Source organism: Mustelus asterias, chromosome 11 (assembly GCF_964213995.1).
Source record: "Mustelus asterias chromosome 11, sMusAst1.hap1.1, whole genome shotgun sequence".
NCBI lineage: Eukaryota > Metazoa > Chordata > Chondrichthyes > Carcharhiniformes > Triakidae > Mustelus > Mustelus asterias.
Window position 1 is genome coordinate 42,162,041 of NC_135811.1, and position 15,819 is coordinate 42,177,859.

The window sequence follows — 15,819 nt, forward strand, 5'->3', positions numbered from 1 at the left end:
TGAATGACATTCGCGATTTGTAGATGCTCCTGTAAATGTTGGAAAAAACTGTGAGTATACCTTTCCCCTCCACGGTCCTGCAGTTTGTGTGGACTTTTCAGGAAAGCACACCCGTGAGCTCAACAAGTTGAGGTTCAGCTTTGACGAAGGCTCATCCAGACTCGAAACGTTGGCTCTATTCTCTCTCCACAGATGCTGTCAGACCCGCTGTCCTTTGCCTTTATCTGAGCTTCAGTTTGAACCTGGGAGGATCTCAGTCTATTAAACTTTGCTGCAGGACTCATCCTCCTCCCCGCCCACCACCTTTCCGAAATAAAACCCAATTTCAGTCGCATGATTCTGCTGCACATTGTAAAGTGAAGCCCGACACTAACAGCTCTCAGCATGGTAGCCCTCCCTCCCCCCCTCCAGAGGGAGAACTCTATCTGAAGATAGCACCATTCATCGCCAAGAATGACAGGAGTTAACACCCAAGACTGAAAGTGGGGCAACTGCAGCTCTTGAACCTAAAGTGATACCCTGTGTCATTTTAGTCTTCACCCTGTGTCATCTCCCTCTGCCCTTTTAGCCTGCCTCTTGCACTGTTTCGGCAGTAGTTCAGTCAAACTACAGAGATTGCTGTATGTTACTAGTGGATTTCACTGAGTGTGAAGGATGAATTCTTCGTGGGCAAGCGCTGCCAACGAAGCCCCGTCCTCCGAGTCCACCCCTGCGGTGTCCTCGGCTGCAGACCCATTCGCTGGCCCCCTGCACACCATCGAGCCCTGGAACTTCAAGCTGCTGGCGACTTTAATGTTCTTCGTGACCTTCCTGTCACTTTCCGAGAACTCTCTGGTCCTGCTGGTGACCTACCGATACAAGCAGCTGAGGCAGCCCCTGAACTATATTATCCTCAATCTCTCCGTGGCTGATTTCCTGGTCTCACTCACCGGGGGCACCCTCAGCTTCATCACCAACCTGTACGGGTACTTCGTGCTGGGAGCCTGGGCGTGCGTTCTGGAAGGTTTCGCGGTAACTTTCTTCGGTGAGTCTTTCAGAACTTTGTAACCCGAGTGCGGGTTGATGCGGGTAAATGAAGATAGGCATTTGTCCCATGGCAATCTAAGAGATATTTCCATACCCTTGGCATGGGGCTGGGGGCTATCGAATGCTTCCTGTAAATGACACTGTACTCACGCGTTCTGAAATGTAAACTTAGTTTGCTTTTCGGTGCGAAGACGCCGCAGATGTTATTCCATTCTTAACCTTACAGAGACGGTGTGCAGAGTGGACTGGACAAGTCCAGCTCCCTGCTTGCTCCAAGAAAACCGATTCAAATTGAATTCAATTTCAAGTTGACCAAAAAAAGGGATTTCCCCCCTCTCCCCCAATCTTGGGTTTGATTTGATATTAGCCAAATAGTTACAATTAAAAAAATATTACTCCATTCTTGAAGCCAATTTGCAGAGTGGAGAAGGTGGACTCAAGTGCATCTGCTTATTCCAAAAACCAAATTCAAATTGAGTGCAATTCATGGTCCCTGCAAGAGAGGCACCGGATCCAAGCTGACAGGAGAAGGTATTGCGCCCCATTTTTGGGCTTTCATCTGAATCTTGATCCGAGCCAAATAGTTACAAGTGAATGATCGCAGAGTATTAAATAACCAAGTCTTTGGAATCTCAAACCTGCAGCAGGTAATCTGGACTCACTGACAGTCAACCATGGCTGCTCTCGATTTGATCAATTCCATTTAAAGGAGGCTGTTTCATGAACACACAGCGGGACAAGTGATTACACAGTTCTTTTGCTGTGAATCCTCTGCTTGAGTTGAACTTGCCGCGTCCTCTGTGTGTGTGTGTGTGTGTGTGTGAGACACAACTCGGACTTGCTATTGGAGGTGGCAGTTCCACTGAGGGCTTCAGCACTCCGGGCTGATGCAAAGAAATGAGCTTCTGGTCATACATCAAAACGGGAGGCAAGGTAATGTGAGCCAGTTGTACTGTCAAACGGAAACATCATGGTGGTGCGGATGACATCCATTTCTGCTTTAAAAAAACAAAATACTGCGGAGGCTGGAAATCTGAATTCAAAACAGAAAATGCTGGATAAACTCAGCAGGTCTGGCAGCATCATACACTTTATTCCATTTCTAGCTGCCGTGGAAAGGGCTGGATTCAAATCCACGCATTGCCCTATGTGATCAATGTCACAGCACTACACAGTGCACATCACTCGGCGGCAAAAGCTGTGCTGAGACAATGCTTCTTTTCTGCCTTCCTGAGCCGCCCCGTTGGTTCAAATCTCAGTAAGACGTTTAACAACACCAGGTTAAAGTCCAACATTTGGTAGCAAATGCCACTAGCTTTCGGAGCGCTGCCCCTTCGTCAGGTGGAGTGGAGTTCTGACCTCAGTCAGATTTCACAGGAGTGAAAGTTTCACGGCCAGTCTATGCAACGTGGGACTTAGGCATGTTTTACATTCAGTCCGAAAGAGCCGCTGCTTCTCGGAATTATCACAAATCGCAATAAGTGTAGGAATGACAGGCCGGAAAAAAGTCATTGGTCACACATTGTGGGTAAGATTTTCGTGTTTACTGCCTGGGTAGAGCTCAGAGAGGAACATCTTAACGAGGTGTAGAACAGGCCAGGTCACAGAAAGCGCCGGCTTTCGCCCCTTGATGTCTTAGTCTGAAGTTTCTCACACTGGATTTAGGTGTGAATGTAACTGTCTGGAAAGGATATAAAATGAGGTTCTCCGCTACTTTGTTAACGCATGGCTAGTTCTTTTCCTTGCCAAGGAGAACCAGCTGTACTGTCAACTCTCCGTTAACATGAACATGTAAGACACATGTGGGTACAAAGTGATTTTGATTTGATTTATTATTGTCCCATATATTGGGATATAGTGAAAAGTATTGTTTCTTGCATGCTATACAGACAAAACATACCGTAGAGTACATAGGGGAGAAGGAAAGGAGAGGGTGCAGAATATAATGTTACAGTCAAAGCTAGGGTGTGGGGAAGGATCAGCTTAATATATGGTAGGTCCATTGGAGAGTCTGATGGCAACAGGAAAGAAGCTGTTCTTAAGTCGGTTGGTACCTGATCTCAGGCTTTTGTATATTTTGAGTGCACTCTGTGCATGGAAACTTCATGGAACACCAGATCTATCTCCACGAACACACAGCTAGCAGTATAACTGGGATCATGAGTGGCACTGCAATATTTTAGTGCTGATAATGTAACGGATTCCTGCGTATTGTCTTTTTACTGTACCTTTGGTGCTACCATTCCCCAAATAGATGATCTTACCATCTTGCTTTTCAGTGTTGACAGCATAAAGTCCATCTCACCTTAGCTTTAAAGAAACTACCATGTGTTCTTAAGTCTTTGTATTGTCAAATATCTAACTACTGTCAAAGGCTGATAACCACAATGCTTATGGTGCTGAGTTAACAGTGGCACAGTTCCTGGCATTGTGCACTCTAAGATTGTGGGCTTAAGTTGCACTCCACAGCAAGAGTACAGAAATCAACACTGATGCTCCAATGCTGTACTGCAGGAGTGCTGCACTTTTGGAGGTACTGTCTTTAGGATGAATCCTGGCTAACATTTATTCCACAACTAGCATCGCAAAAATACATAACCTGGCTGTTATCCCTTTGCAGACCATGGGAGCTTGCTATGCACAAACTGGTTGCTGAATTTCCTACATTGCAGCAGTGACTACACTTTAAAAATATACTTTGTTGGTTGTAAAACACTTTGGGATATCCTGTGGTTGTGTAAGGTGCTTTATAAATGTAAGCCTTTTTTAAATACTATTTGACTGCTATGGATTTTTACTATGTGAACATTCTGAAACCCCCACTTCACAACGATGGACTAGGGCATTGTCGTTTTACTTCTTTATCACATAATAAATGTCACAAAGCATTTTGCAGGGTAGAAATGTTTACTGATCAACAACAACAAAAAGTTTGAGCTGATTCAGCAAAGAAAGCCTGAAGAGGATTAATGCAGGTTTCGAACCTGCGAAGATAAGCAACTGGTACAATGTTTAACAGAGTCAAGATGGCTGGAGACTCTACTGTCAATAATGGAATGAAAGAACCAGTATGTTGCAGGAATTATAAAATTGTGCAGTCAAAAATACGCTGCAAAAGGTTCCCCTTCAAGTAACTTTTTTCAGATTGAGGGTGGTGCGTACTTGGAATGAGCTGCCAGAGGAAGTGGTAGAGGTGGGTACAATTAGAACATTTAAAAAACATTTGGACAGGTGCATGGATAGGAAAGATTTAGAGGGATATGGGCCAAACGCAGGCAAATGGGACTAGTTCAGTTTAGGAAACCTGGTCAGCATGGACGAGTTGGGCCAAAGAGACTGTTTCCGTGCTGTATATCTCCATGACTCTAAGTACTTAAGTTTTTTTTTGGAAATTACTACTGAATCTATTTTTAACATAAATTCAGCCACTGCATTCCAGATCATAAAAACATAATGCTGCAATAAATCTTGTTCCACTGCTGCTTTCTTTGCCTATGACCTTTAATATATGTCTGTTGGTTACCAGCCCCCCCCACCCCCACCCCCCACACTGGAAACATCCTCTGTATTCACTCAAGTAAAACCTTTCAGGAGTCTGAATGCATGTATAAAATCTTCCATTAACTTTCTCTGCATGATTTTAACATTATTCCTGAAATTTAATGGTCAGAATTAGCTACAGTGCTCCAGTTGGGACCTAACCAGATAAATATTTAGTATATCTTGTTCATTTTTGTACTTTATGTCAAGGATCCCACATTGCTTCTAAGCAGTCTTCAGTGATTTGTGTACACATACTCACAGGTCTCTACATTCCTGCGCAGCTTTTAAAATTGCACCATTTGGTTTATATTACTCCTCCTCAGTCCTGCCACCAAAAATGAATGAGTTTGCACTTTACCTGCATTTTACCAGTTATATCATTTCACTAGTCTGCCTATGTCCTCCTGAAGTCTGTTACTGTTATAGTCTCAGAATGGGGAGTTCATGGACTTTGCAGACAAGTAGCAACATTTACTGTGCAGCCATGGGTCTTAGCTGGGTCATACTTCATTTCCGCTCTTGGGTCACTGTGGAATTCTCTTGTCCAAGAGGAGTTTTTTTTATATGTGTGCCTACAGGCATAAATGTCTGCAAGCCTGGCTGTTACATTTTTTGGGAGGGGACATTTGATAGCCCCTGTAAAAGACACAATGATCATGATGTGTGTTCAGCTGCATATCGTGCAATGCAGGCAGCACACAAACATAGCGTTCCAATGTCAGTGGTGCGGAGATCACTGTGGCTCTTGTCTTCTAAACCTCCAATGCTTTCCATGGAACCACTGGGGAGATCTGTGAGATTTCTCAGTTGACTGTATCAAGCAGGTTACCAATGCAATGTTCAAGAGGGCAGTGATTTCTGATCACTGAAGTCAGGTGGAGAGGGGTCCATTGAGTTCTGAGTTATTGTTGGATTCCCCCAGGTGTAAGATGCTATTGACTGCATGTAGATGGCCATCAAGGTTTCCACGAATCAGCCAATGGTCCTTATCAATGGCAAGGGCTTCCATTCCATCATTGTACGAATTGGCCTTCCACCATGTAAAAATGTATCCTTCAAGTGTGTGCACAGCTCCCAGGAAGCAGCCACGATGCTGAAGTACTTTGGCAGTCCCAGGTCCTACAGCCTTTCCCGCCTCCCCAGCTTGCCTTCAGGGATGGATACTGGGAGACAAGGTCTATTCACTAAAGACATGGCTTCTCATACCTATCAGGGTCCTACACAGGATGCAGAGGTGAAGTACAACACCTGCCACAGGCCAATTCGATTGACCATGCAGCAGGGGCAAAGTTGGGATCGTGGTGTGCTCCCGAACCCTGCTGAGATTCTCCAGCATTTTCTCTTTTAGTCTGCAGCAATGCTATCACATTAAAAATGCACTCTTTGCCTGATATAAGTTGATTTGTTGAGGGTTTCTTTGAATTTTGAGATCTATTTTACAGCTGAAGGGAGCAGGTTCACTTTGCAATTCACACTCTGAACATAAGCAGGACAAGTTCTGTTTTTGTTTATGTTTCTATGGTGTGATCATGATTTTCATATAAAAGTTATTGACATTCTCTCCCAAAGTTAATCTGGAGAATGGCTAAAATGAGAAATGCCTCTTTCCAATTACATTGATCAACTTGCCTCTATCTTTAATCCCAAATTTTATATTGCTTTTTCAGTTTTCTTAGAATTCCTCTGTGTTCATCTCAAAACTAGTTTAAGAATATTTCGATATAATATAATTTTAGCAGCATATGACTTTGATATAAATCAAACTACAACATGAATGGACTAACAACTGATGCAATATACGTTGTGCAACATTACAACCTAGCAGCAGGAAAAACAAGTGAATGAATTACTTTAAATAGGTGGCTTAGTGATTTCATGGTGAAAGAGTGGATAAAGGCTCCTATTTGATGTAACATTGAGTCAAAGTGATCAGACCCACTCCAGTTCCTGTTCTATGTTGAGTTGCTGAAATGGTCAAAACTTTCAGCCAAGCGACACATGCTCCAGAGCTGGATAGCGTTCAAAGGGATTTTTCCAAATCGCTTGAATGAACAAAGGAACTCAGATGGTTTTTAATTCGGCTAAGTATGAAGTTTATCCCTGCAATCCTTCGATATTTGATCATGAACTGTGGGGAACAGTGATTATCTTTACCCATCTTTCATAATGCATGGTAAGTATTTTGATCTGATTGTTCACTGTTCAATGACAAAAGGCACAAATGAGCACTTAAAGAGCTAGGAGGTGACAAGCAGAGTGGAAGGGTCAAACTGACTCGAATGTTTCGAATTAGGATGGCCCTTCATCAGAGCCAGCTCTGACATTGGCTCTATTCTCTCTCCACAGATGCTGTCAGACCTGCTGAGATTTTCCAGCATGTCCTGTTTTTGCTCCAGATTCCAGCATCTACAGCATTTTGCCTTTATCTTAGAGAGTTTCATTGTGCCACTCAGTAACCATTGACTAAAGCATGTATCTTGAATGGAAAATTACTCTTATAATAATAAATTTCATCTTTGCAAATATTGAGAGAAGTGCATTAGAACAAAGAACAAAGAACATTACAGCACAGGAACAGGCCCTTTGGCCCTAAAGCCTGGGCTAAACACAGTAAGAAGTCTAACAACACCAAGTTAAAGTCCAACAGGTTTATTTGGTCGCAAAAGCCACTAGCTTTCGGAATGCTGTTCCTTCATCAACTCCCACCCACCTGACGAAGAAACAGCATTCCGAAAGCTAGTGGCTTTTGCTACCAAATAAACCTGTTGGACTTTAACCTGGTGTTGTGAGACTTCTTACTGTGATCACATTCCATGCCATTTATTTAGATTTTTTTTCAATTTGATTTATTAGTATCACATGAATTAGCATACAGTGGAAAGTATTATTTCTTGCGTGCTATACAGACAAAGCATACTGTTCATAGAGAAGGAAACGAGAGAGTGCAGAGTGTAGCATTGCAGTCATAGCTAGAGTGTAGCGAAAGAGTAACTTAATGCAAGGTAGGTCCATTCAAAAGTCTGATGGCAGCAGGGAAGAAGCTGTTCTTGAATCGGTTGGTACGCGACCTCAGACCTTTGTATCTTTTTCCCGACTGAAGAAGATGGAAGAGAGTGTGTCCGGGGTGCTTGGGGTCCTTAACTTTGCTGGCTGCTTTTCCGAGGCAGTGGGAAGTGTAGACAGAGTAATGGATGGGAGGCTGGTTTGCGTGATGGATTGGGCTACATTCACAACCTTTTGTAGTTTCTTGCGGTCTTGGGCAGAGCAGGAGCCATACCAAGCTGTGATACAACCAGAAAGAATGCTTTCTATGGTGCATCTGTGAAAGTTGGTGAGAGTCGTAGCTGACATGTCAAATTTCCTTCGTCTTCTGAGAAAGTAGAGACGTTGGTAGGCTTTCTTAACTGTAGTGTCGGCATGGGGGGGACCAGGACAGGTTATTGGTGATCTGGACACCTAAAAACTTGAAGCTCTCGACCCTTTCTACTTTGTCCCCTATCTTCATGCAGGACAGGCCTGCCCACAAAAAGAGGGAGAGATCCCAGACTGGAGTCCAAAGATGTGCGGGTTAGGTAGATTGGCCATGCTAAATTGACTCTCGTGACAGGGGGATTAGCAGGGTAAATATGTGGGGTTACGGGAATAGAGCCTGGGTGGGATGTGGTCGGTACAGACTCGATGGGCCGAATGGCCTCCTTCTGTATTGTAGGGATTCAATGATTCTATGAATGGCCGACTTTTGGCACTCTCCAAGTTTGAGAAGGCTGCCTTCAGGTTTGCGGGGGAGGGCAGGGATTGCTCCTGTGGGGAAGGTGAAATCAGCCCCTCATAACAAATCTGCATTGATGAGACTTCTGACCACACCTTGATCATCACAGTGAGTGACGTACAATGTTATATTCTGCCTGCCTATGTACTGAATTAATCCCTCTCTTACAGGCATCAGCAGACCCAGACAGAGCGGAAGGCCAACTATAAGCCCCAGCCCCCAAGCATCCCTCACAGGAGGATGCTGACTGATGGAGAATCATCACTGCATTCACCTGCACCCTCCACCAGCACAGAGACACACACCCCGCTGAGTCAGGGATCGAGGTTAGGCTCGGGGTCACAATCTGGGGAGCACCTTACTGACATGTCACCGCAGCAGTCGGAAGCAGTGGCAGCCCAGGTCCCTGGCTCTCAGAGGACTGCTGGATATCAGACAGCCACTGAGTCTGAGTCAGATAATGGGCCTCTGGAAACAGCCATTGTAAACTTACTGGAGATGCTAAAACAGACGGTGCAGCATCAGGCAGAGTGGCAAGAGGTAGTCATCAGACTAGAGCAAAGGATGGATAGGTCCCTCCTCATTCTCTCTGGTGCCATTGCTCCAACATGCAAACCCTTAAAGGTTTCAATGGGAGGGTGGCATCTCCGAGACCTTGGTCCGGCAGATTTTGCCAGATCTGCCTTCACACCTGCACTCCATCGTGATAGACCTCTATGCGATATATCAGTGGTTAGGCAAGGGGGGAGCGTGGGCCTAGACCCCACTTCAGCTGCCCTTTTTCCTCATGGAGTCTGGCAAGGACCCTCAGGCACCTAGAGGATGGAGGACCATCCGGAGCCATCCATCCAGGTGACTCTGAGCATATTTAGCCGATCCCAAATCCCCCTGTCTCTGAGTCCCTCACTTCTTGCTGCACATGCTCAGCAAAGTGCACCTGCCCAACATCAGAATACCCAAAGCAGTCCATGGCCCTCCAGCTCTCAACCCCCTTGAGTTTGCCTGGCAAAGTCATCAAAGGCAGCAGAGCGTAGCAGTTAGAAGTCTGCCTCCACTTCCTCAGCGGATGTCATGGCTGCACCAAGATGAGGCAGTAGGGTTAGAAAAATTAAGAAGCATTGATAACAGTTCTGGGTCCTGGGTCTTCACACACTGTTCACATCGAGCACATTTGCAAAAACGTGTTGATCTTGGCAACGGTCTCTTCATTTGAATGCATCTTTCATGCGCATTTATGTGCCCTCTTATTGTGAGGGCAATCTGAGCTCCCACCGCGTGATCACCTCCTTTTGTGAGCCTCACATTCATGTGATGTCCAGCTGACTCATTGAGATCACTCGCCTGAGGTGTAATGTCAGAGAAATGTGCCAAGCTCTTTATTGAAAGCGACCGCAAATTGCATCATAAGCTTCCATTCCTTGCAAGAAACCATGGAGTTAAGCCTGCTCTATTGCCTTTAAGGGTTACGTAATGCTGATGTATCTTCAGATAGCTGTTAGTACTATTATTGTTAGTATTAATGCACATGCCCTGCAGCCATGATGGTATCTCCAGCCATGCGCTTATCTCCATAACTGCAAGAAGAGTTTCAGTCAGGAGGAGGCCATGATTGCATCAAGTCCAGTTGATTCAGCTGGTGCGCTGCCTTTCACTTTCCAGAGTGGTAACCGCAGCTTCGGCTGCTGACCTTTCCAAAGATTAGGGCCTGGTGAAACTGGAGGGTTGGAGGTCCAAAGACATTGCTGACATTGCTCTCGATGTCAGTTGTTGTAAGATCAGATCACTGACCTGTCTCTAAGGAGCAGGAGAAATGTGCTCGGATCCCCTTGCCTGCATCTTACTCTTCCTGGAACTCTGCAGCTTCCAGTGTGTGACGGATGTGTCTTCCGCATCAAGCCACTTCGATGGCATCCTCTTGCGGAAGTTCATCTTCCTCTTCAGGTTCCTGCCCTTTCAGGTTTTCTCAGCTTCTGACATGTCTCCCTCTAGCAAGTCATCTCCCCTTTGAAGCGGCAGGATGTGCCGGGTGCAACACACCACTATTATATGGGGCACCCTCAGTGGAGAGTACCGTGGAGACCCACCTGAGCGGTCCAAGCATTGGAAGCACATCTTTGGGATGTCGATGATTAGCCCCATGATGAATTTTGATGCATAGTACATCCTGTTGTAACATTCCTCTGAGGCACTGTGAGGATGATGCACAAGTCATAGAGTCATAGAAGTTTACAGCATGGAAACAGGCCATTTGGCCCAACTTGTCCATGTCGCCCTTTCTTACCACCCAAGTTAGTCCCAATTGCCCGTGTTTGGCCCGTATCCCTCTCTACCCATCTTACCCATGTAACTGTCTAAATGGTTTTTTAAAAGACAAAATTGTACCCGCCGCTACTACTACCTCTGGCAGCTCGTTCTAGACACTCACCACCCTCTGTGTGAAAGAATTGCCCATCTGGACCCTTTTGTACCTCTCCCCTCTCACCATAAGCCTGTGCCCTCCAGTTTTAGACTCCCCTGCCTTTGGGAAAAGATGTTGACTATCTAGCTGATCTATGCCCCTCATTATTTTATAGACCTCTATAAGATCACCCCTCAGCCTACTACGCTCCAGAGAAAAAAGTCCCAGTCTATCCAGCTTCTCCTCATAACTCAGAAAGGTGTCAGGAGTCATCTTTTCAGTGAAAGTCCCTTATCATCCAGCAGCCAACCCTGTAAACGCTGCGGCATTTTGAATATCTGAGGATCCTGGGAGCGACCCAGGATGTAGGAGCCATGGAATCTCCAAGGGTACCTGGCGCAAAACGTGCAGGAAGTACTTCTGATGATCGCACACCAGCTGAACATTAACAGAGTGGAACCCTTTTCTATTAATGAACATCAGGGGCTGATACCAGGGAGCTCTCTAAGCCATATGTGTGCAAATAGTTGCCCCATGCACTTTAGGGAATTGTAAGATAGCTGGAAAGCCCAGGAATCCAGCAGCTTGGCTGACTTCATCCAGTGCAAACTACATGAAAGGATGACCTTATTGTAAAGGGCATCCATCACTTAGAACCATAGAATCCCTACAGTGCAGAAGGAGGTCATTCAGCTCATTGAGTCTGCACCGACTCTCTAAAAGAACATCAAACCTAGACCCAACCTCTAGCCCATCCCGTAAACACAGTGAGAAGTTTAACAACACCAGGTTAAAGTCCAACAGGTTTATTTGGTAGCAAAAGCCACACAAGCTTTCTGAGCCCCAAGCCCCTTCTTCAGGTGAGTGGGGATTCTGTTCACAAACAGGGCATATAAAGACACAGACTCAATTTACATGAATAATGGTTGGAATGCGAATACTTACAGCTAATCAAGTCTTTAAGATACAAACAATGTGAGTGGAGAGAGCATCAAAACAGGCTAAAGAGATGTGTATTGTCTCCGGACAGGACAGCCAGTGAGACTTTGCAGGTCCAGGCAGGCTGTGGGGATTACAAATAGTGTGACATGAACCCAATATCCCGGTTGAGGCCGTCCTTGTGTGTGCGGAACTTGGCTATCAGTTTCTACTCAGCGACTCTGCGCCGTCGTGTGTCGTGAAGGCCGCCTTGGAGAACGTTTACCCGAATATCAGAGGCCGAATGCCCGTGACTGCTGAAGTGCTCCCCAACAGGAAGAGAACAGTCTTGCCTGGTGATTGTCGAGCGGTGTTCATTCATCCGTTGTCGCAGCATCTGCATGGTTTCCCCAATGTACCATGCCTCGGGACATCCTTTCCTGCAGCGTATCAGGTAAACAACGTTGGCCGAGTTGCAAAAGTATGTACCGTGTACCTGGTGGATGGTGTTCTCACGTGAGATGATGGCATCTGTGTCGATGATCCGGCACATCTTGCAGAGGTTGCTGTGGCAGGGTTGTGTGGTGTCGTGGTCACTGTTCTCCTGAAGGCTGGGTAGTTTGCTGCGGACAATGGTCTGTTTGAGGTTGTGCGGTTGTTTGAAGGCAAGAGTTGTTTGAAGGGTGTGGGGATGGCCTCGGAGAGATGTTCGTCTTCATCAATGACATGTTGAAGGCTCCAGAGGAGTTGCCGTTGCTTCTCCGCTCCGGGGAAGTACTGGACGACGAAGTAATCCCGTAAACCCACACATTTACTATGGCTAATCCACCTCCCGGCTAATCCACCTCACCGGCACATCCTTGGACATTAAGTGGCAATTTAGCACAGCCAATCCACTTAAGCTGCATATCTTCGGACTGCTGGAGGAAATCAGAGCATCCGAAGGAAACCCATGTAGACATAGGGGGAGTATGCAAACAGACAGACACCCAAGGCTGGATCGAACCCGTGTTCCTGGAGCTGTGAGGCAGCAGTGCCACCCACTGTGTCACCATGCCTCCCACCTCCCTGATACATTAATGGTTAAGGACTGAGAGATGTTCTGTAGCTGCCCTGTGCATCCCTGGAATGAACCACTGGCATTAAAATTGAGTGTGGCAGTGACCTCCATGGGCACTGGCAGGGATGTCCTCCCAGTCCAAAGGCATCAGATCCTGCCATAGAATGTGAGAGATCTGAGCCATCACATTTTTTGACAAGCATACATGTGTGAGGCATTGTTTCTCACTCATCTCCAGATAAAAAAGACATCTTTGGGAAATCCTTGGTCATGAGAGTTGCCTCTGTGGAATGGAACTTACCTCTTCATCCTTTGAGCTCCTCTGGACCATGGACCTCAGGTCACGCTTCCCCTCAATACTTCAGTGCCCCACAGTAACCCTCATCCCATTCTAATGATGGTGGATATTCCAGCGTTCCCCCAAATCCATCCGTGTCGATTCCCCATGTCCCAGAGAGAGCTTTGAATACCTCCCCATTTACAGGATGCAGATGCTTACCTGAAATGTGTCCCATCCCATCTGCAGCCCAGTATCGAGCCAGACAACCCCATCGCCACCGACTGTGGAACCATGACCATGCCCTGCTCGCCAAGCTGTGTCGTATCCCATCTGAGCACACAGCCCTTGCCCCTCCCTGAGGCGGACTGAGATATGTGTGCCACATATAGCCCTGTAGCTCGGTACACAAACCTCGAGGACTGACTTCATTCTCATACCCTGAGTTCTTGTCTCCAGACCAGGGACAATGACAGTCTTTCAGTGAACCCTCCTGTTCACTCAAGAATGATCACGACACCATCTCCCTCTGCCCACTGCATGAGTATCTCATGTGCCAAACTAACACAACCCCCTATTCTGCCAAGAGTGCAGCTAAGATGGCGCCAGAGCATGACGACTTCTTATGAGCTGTGCCCAGCATACCCTCTAATTCCATCTTTTACTCTCGTTCTGTGCTTCTAAAACTCTATTCAAACTCTTATAAACTCCTAATATGCTCTATTCCTCCTATTAAGTTGATCTTTCTCTACACCCTAGCTATGACTATAAAATTACATTCTGTGCTCTCTCCTTTCCTTCTCTATGTACGGTATGCTTTGTCTGTATAGCACGCAAGAAACAATACTTTTCACTGTATACTAATACATGTGACATTAATAAATCAAATCAAATCAAAAACAAATCTCTTCCCATCCTATTCTAGAGTCTGTGTGCATCTCCCCTCTTTCAGAGTTACATTCCCATCCACCCCATTACATGTCTGCGTTCTAGTCTTCCACAGTGACCTCCAGCTTCTCCACTCTCGGTCTCCCCTCTACCTGCCATCATTCTTCCCTCCCCCAACCCCACCACAGGCATTTTCCCCCATGTCCCTGTCCTCATTCCACCTCCTATCACCAATACATATACTCCATGGTACAGGTAATTGTGGGCGTCCATTAGCACCAATGCCAGAGGATGGTAGGGCTTCTTGAGCTCAGTCTAGATGTCCCTCTATCGCAAGTAGGAAGCCAGGGCTCCTCAGGCACCCATTGGGAAGAGGTGAAGCAGGTACACTGCCCGGGGCCATCCACTCAGGTGACTCTGGGAATGCCCCACCCATCTGAAATACCTCTTCCTGTGACTGCTTCAGCTCCAGCTCTACAGGCCGAGGCGGGTGGCACTGGCACACAACAGGACTCTGAAAACAGGCCTGTGTCCTACCGGGCTCGATCCTCCAGAGGATGCCCACTAAGGTCATCACAAGCAACAGGGTGTGGCAGATAGCAAGCTGCCTCCACCTCCGCTGTGGATCCTGGGGATACATCAAGATGTAGCAACAAGGTTAGAAAGGTTAAGAAGGTCTAGTTGTACTGTGTGAACACAGGTGTTCACACTTGTAGATAGCGTCCACCTCTGTAAACAAACTTTCACTTACTGCACTCTTCCTGTAGTGCCAGCTCAAAATCTTGATTCCTGTTCCATAGAAAGGCTGGGTGCTCAGTCCAGAGCTTCCTCCATGTGCTTTTTGCAAGGTTGCTAGCACATTGGTGATGTTCCCTCACTGTGATAGAAGACATCTGACATGCCTGTTTCTTGTTGGGAATGAGGACATTCCTCACAATGTACAGGGCTAAGGTCACTCAACCCAGTCACTGTCAATGTGAACTCTCTCCACATGTTGTCCAGTTGCTTGGCTCAATAAAAGATTGGCCTCTGCTTCTGGTAACACTGAACCTCAAGGGTACAGGTCACTAAGGAGGTGCCTAGATCTGGAGAAGTGAAACTCCACGATATCGCCATAATATGACCCTAGTCACTGAGAGTAAACGAGCTGCTTTCAGCCAGACAGGAGTCAAATATCTACAGTAGCTCTTTGAGGATCAGTGCATTGTCTCACTGAAAGTTATCATCATCCTCTGTAATGCTGGGACTATGAGCAGCCAATCCTTTTCCTTGGCACAAGCCTTATCAGTGAGGGTGAGCGCTGCCACCAGTCAGACAGGAAAGTAATGCTCATAAGCGGGACTTCAGGATGTTGGAATGTGATCATTGGCCCTAATAATCATCGCCATCCATGAATTGGGCAGCAATGGGTGTCTCTTGTATTCATCGGCCAATCTGGCCATCGCCAATGCTCATGACCTGGGGAAACTGAAAGGGCTGAAGGTGGATAAATCACCTGCACCGGATGGACTACATCCCAGCGTTCTAAAAGAGATAGCTGAGGAAATTGTGGAGGCATTGATGGTGATCTTTCAGGAATCACTGGAGGCAGGGAGGGTCCCAGAGGATTGGAAAGTAGCTAATGTAACACCGTTGTTTAAGAAGGGAGGGAGGCAGCAGACAGGAAATTATAGGCCGGTTAGACTGACTTCGGTCATTGGCAAGATTTTAGAGTCCATTATTAAAGATGAGATCGTGGAGTACTTGGAAGTGCATGATAAAATAGGACTGAGTCAGCACGGCTTCGTCAAGGGGAAGTCATGTCTGACAAATCTGTTAGAATTCTTTGAGGAGGTAACAAGAAAGTTAGGTAAAGGAGAACCAGTGGACGTGATTTATTTAGATTTCCAAAAGGTCTTTGACAAGGTGCTGCATAGGAGACTGTTAAATAAGTTAAGAGC

The 15,819-nt window shown here is 46.2% G+C and overlaps 1 protein-coding gene across 1 annotated transcript in view; it reads left to right on the plus strand.

Moving 5' to 3' along the window:
* Window positions 1-702: 702 nt before the first annotated feature.
* valopa (vertebrate ancient long opsin a) overlaps window positions 703-15,819 on the plus strand; it is a 32,247-nt gene continuing 17,130 nt past the window's right edge. Inside the window, exon 1 of the mRNA XM_078224399.1 lies at window positions 703-1,024. Coding sequence (XP_078080525.1) covers window positions 793-1,024 — 232 coding nt within the window. The 5' untranslated portion in view covers window positions 703-792. The remainder of the gene's footprint in view (window positions 1,025-15,819) is intronic.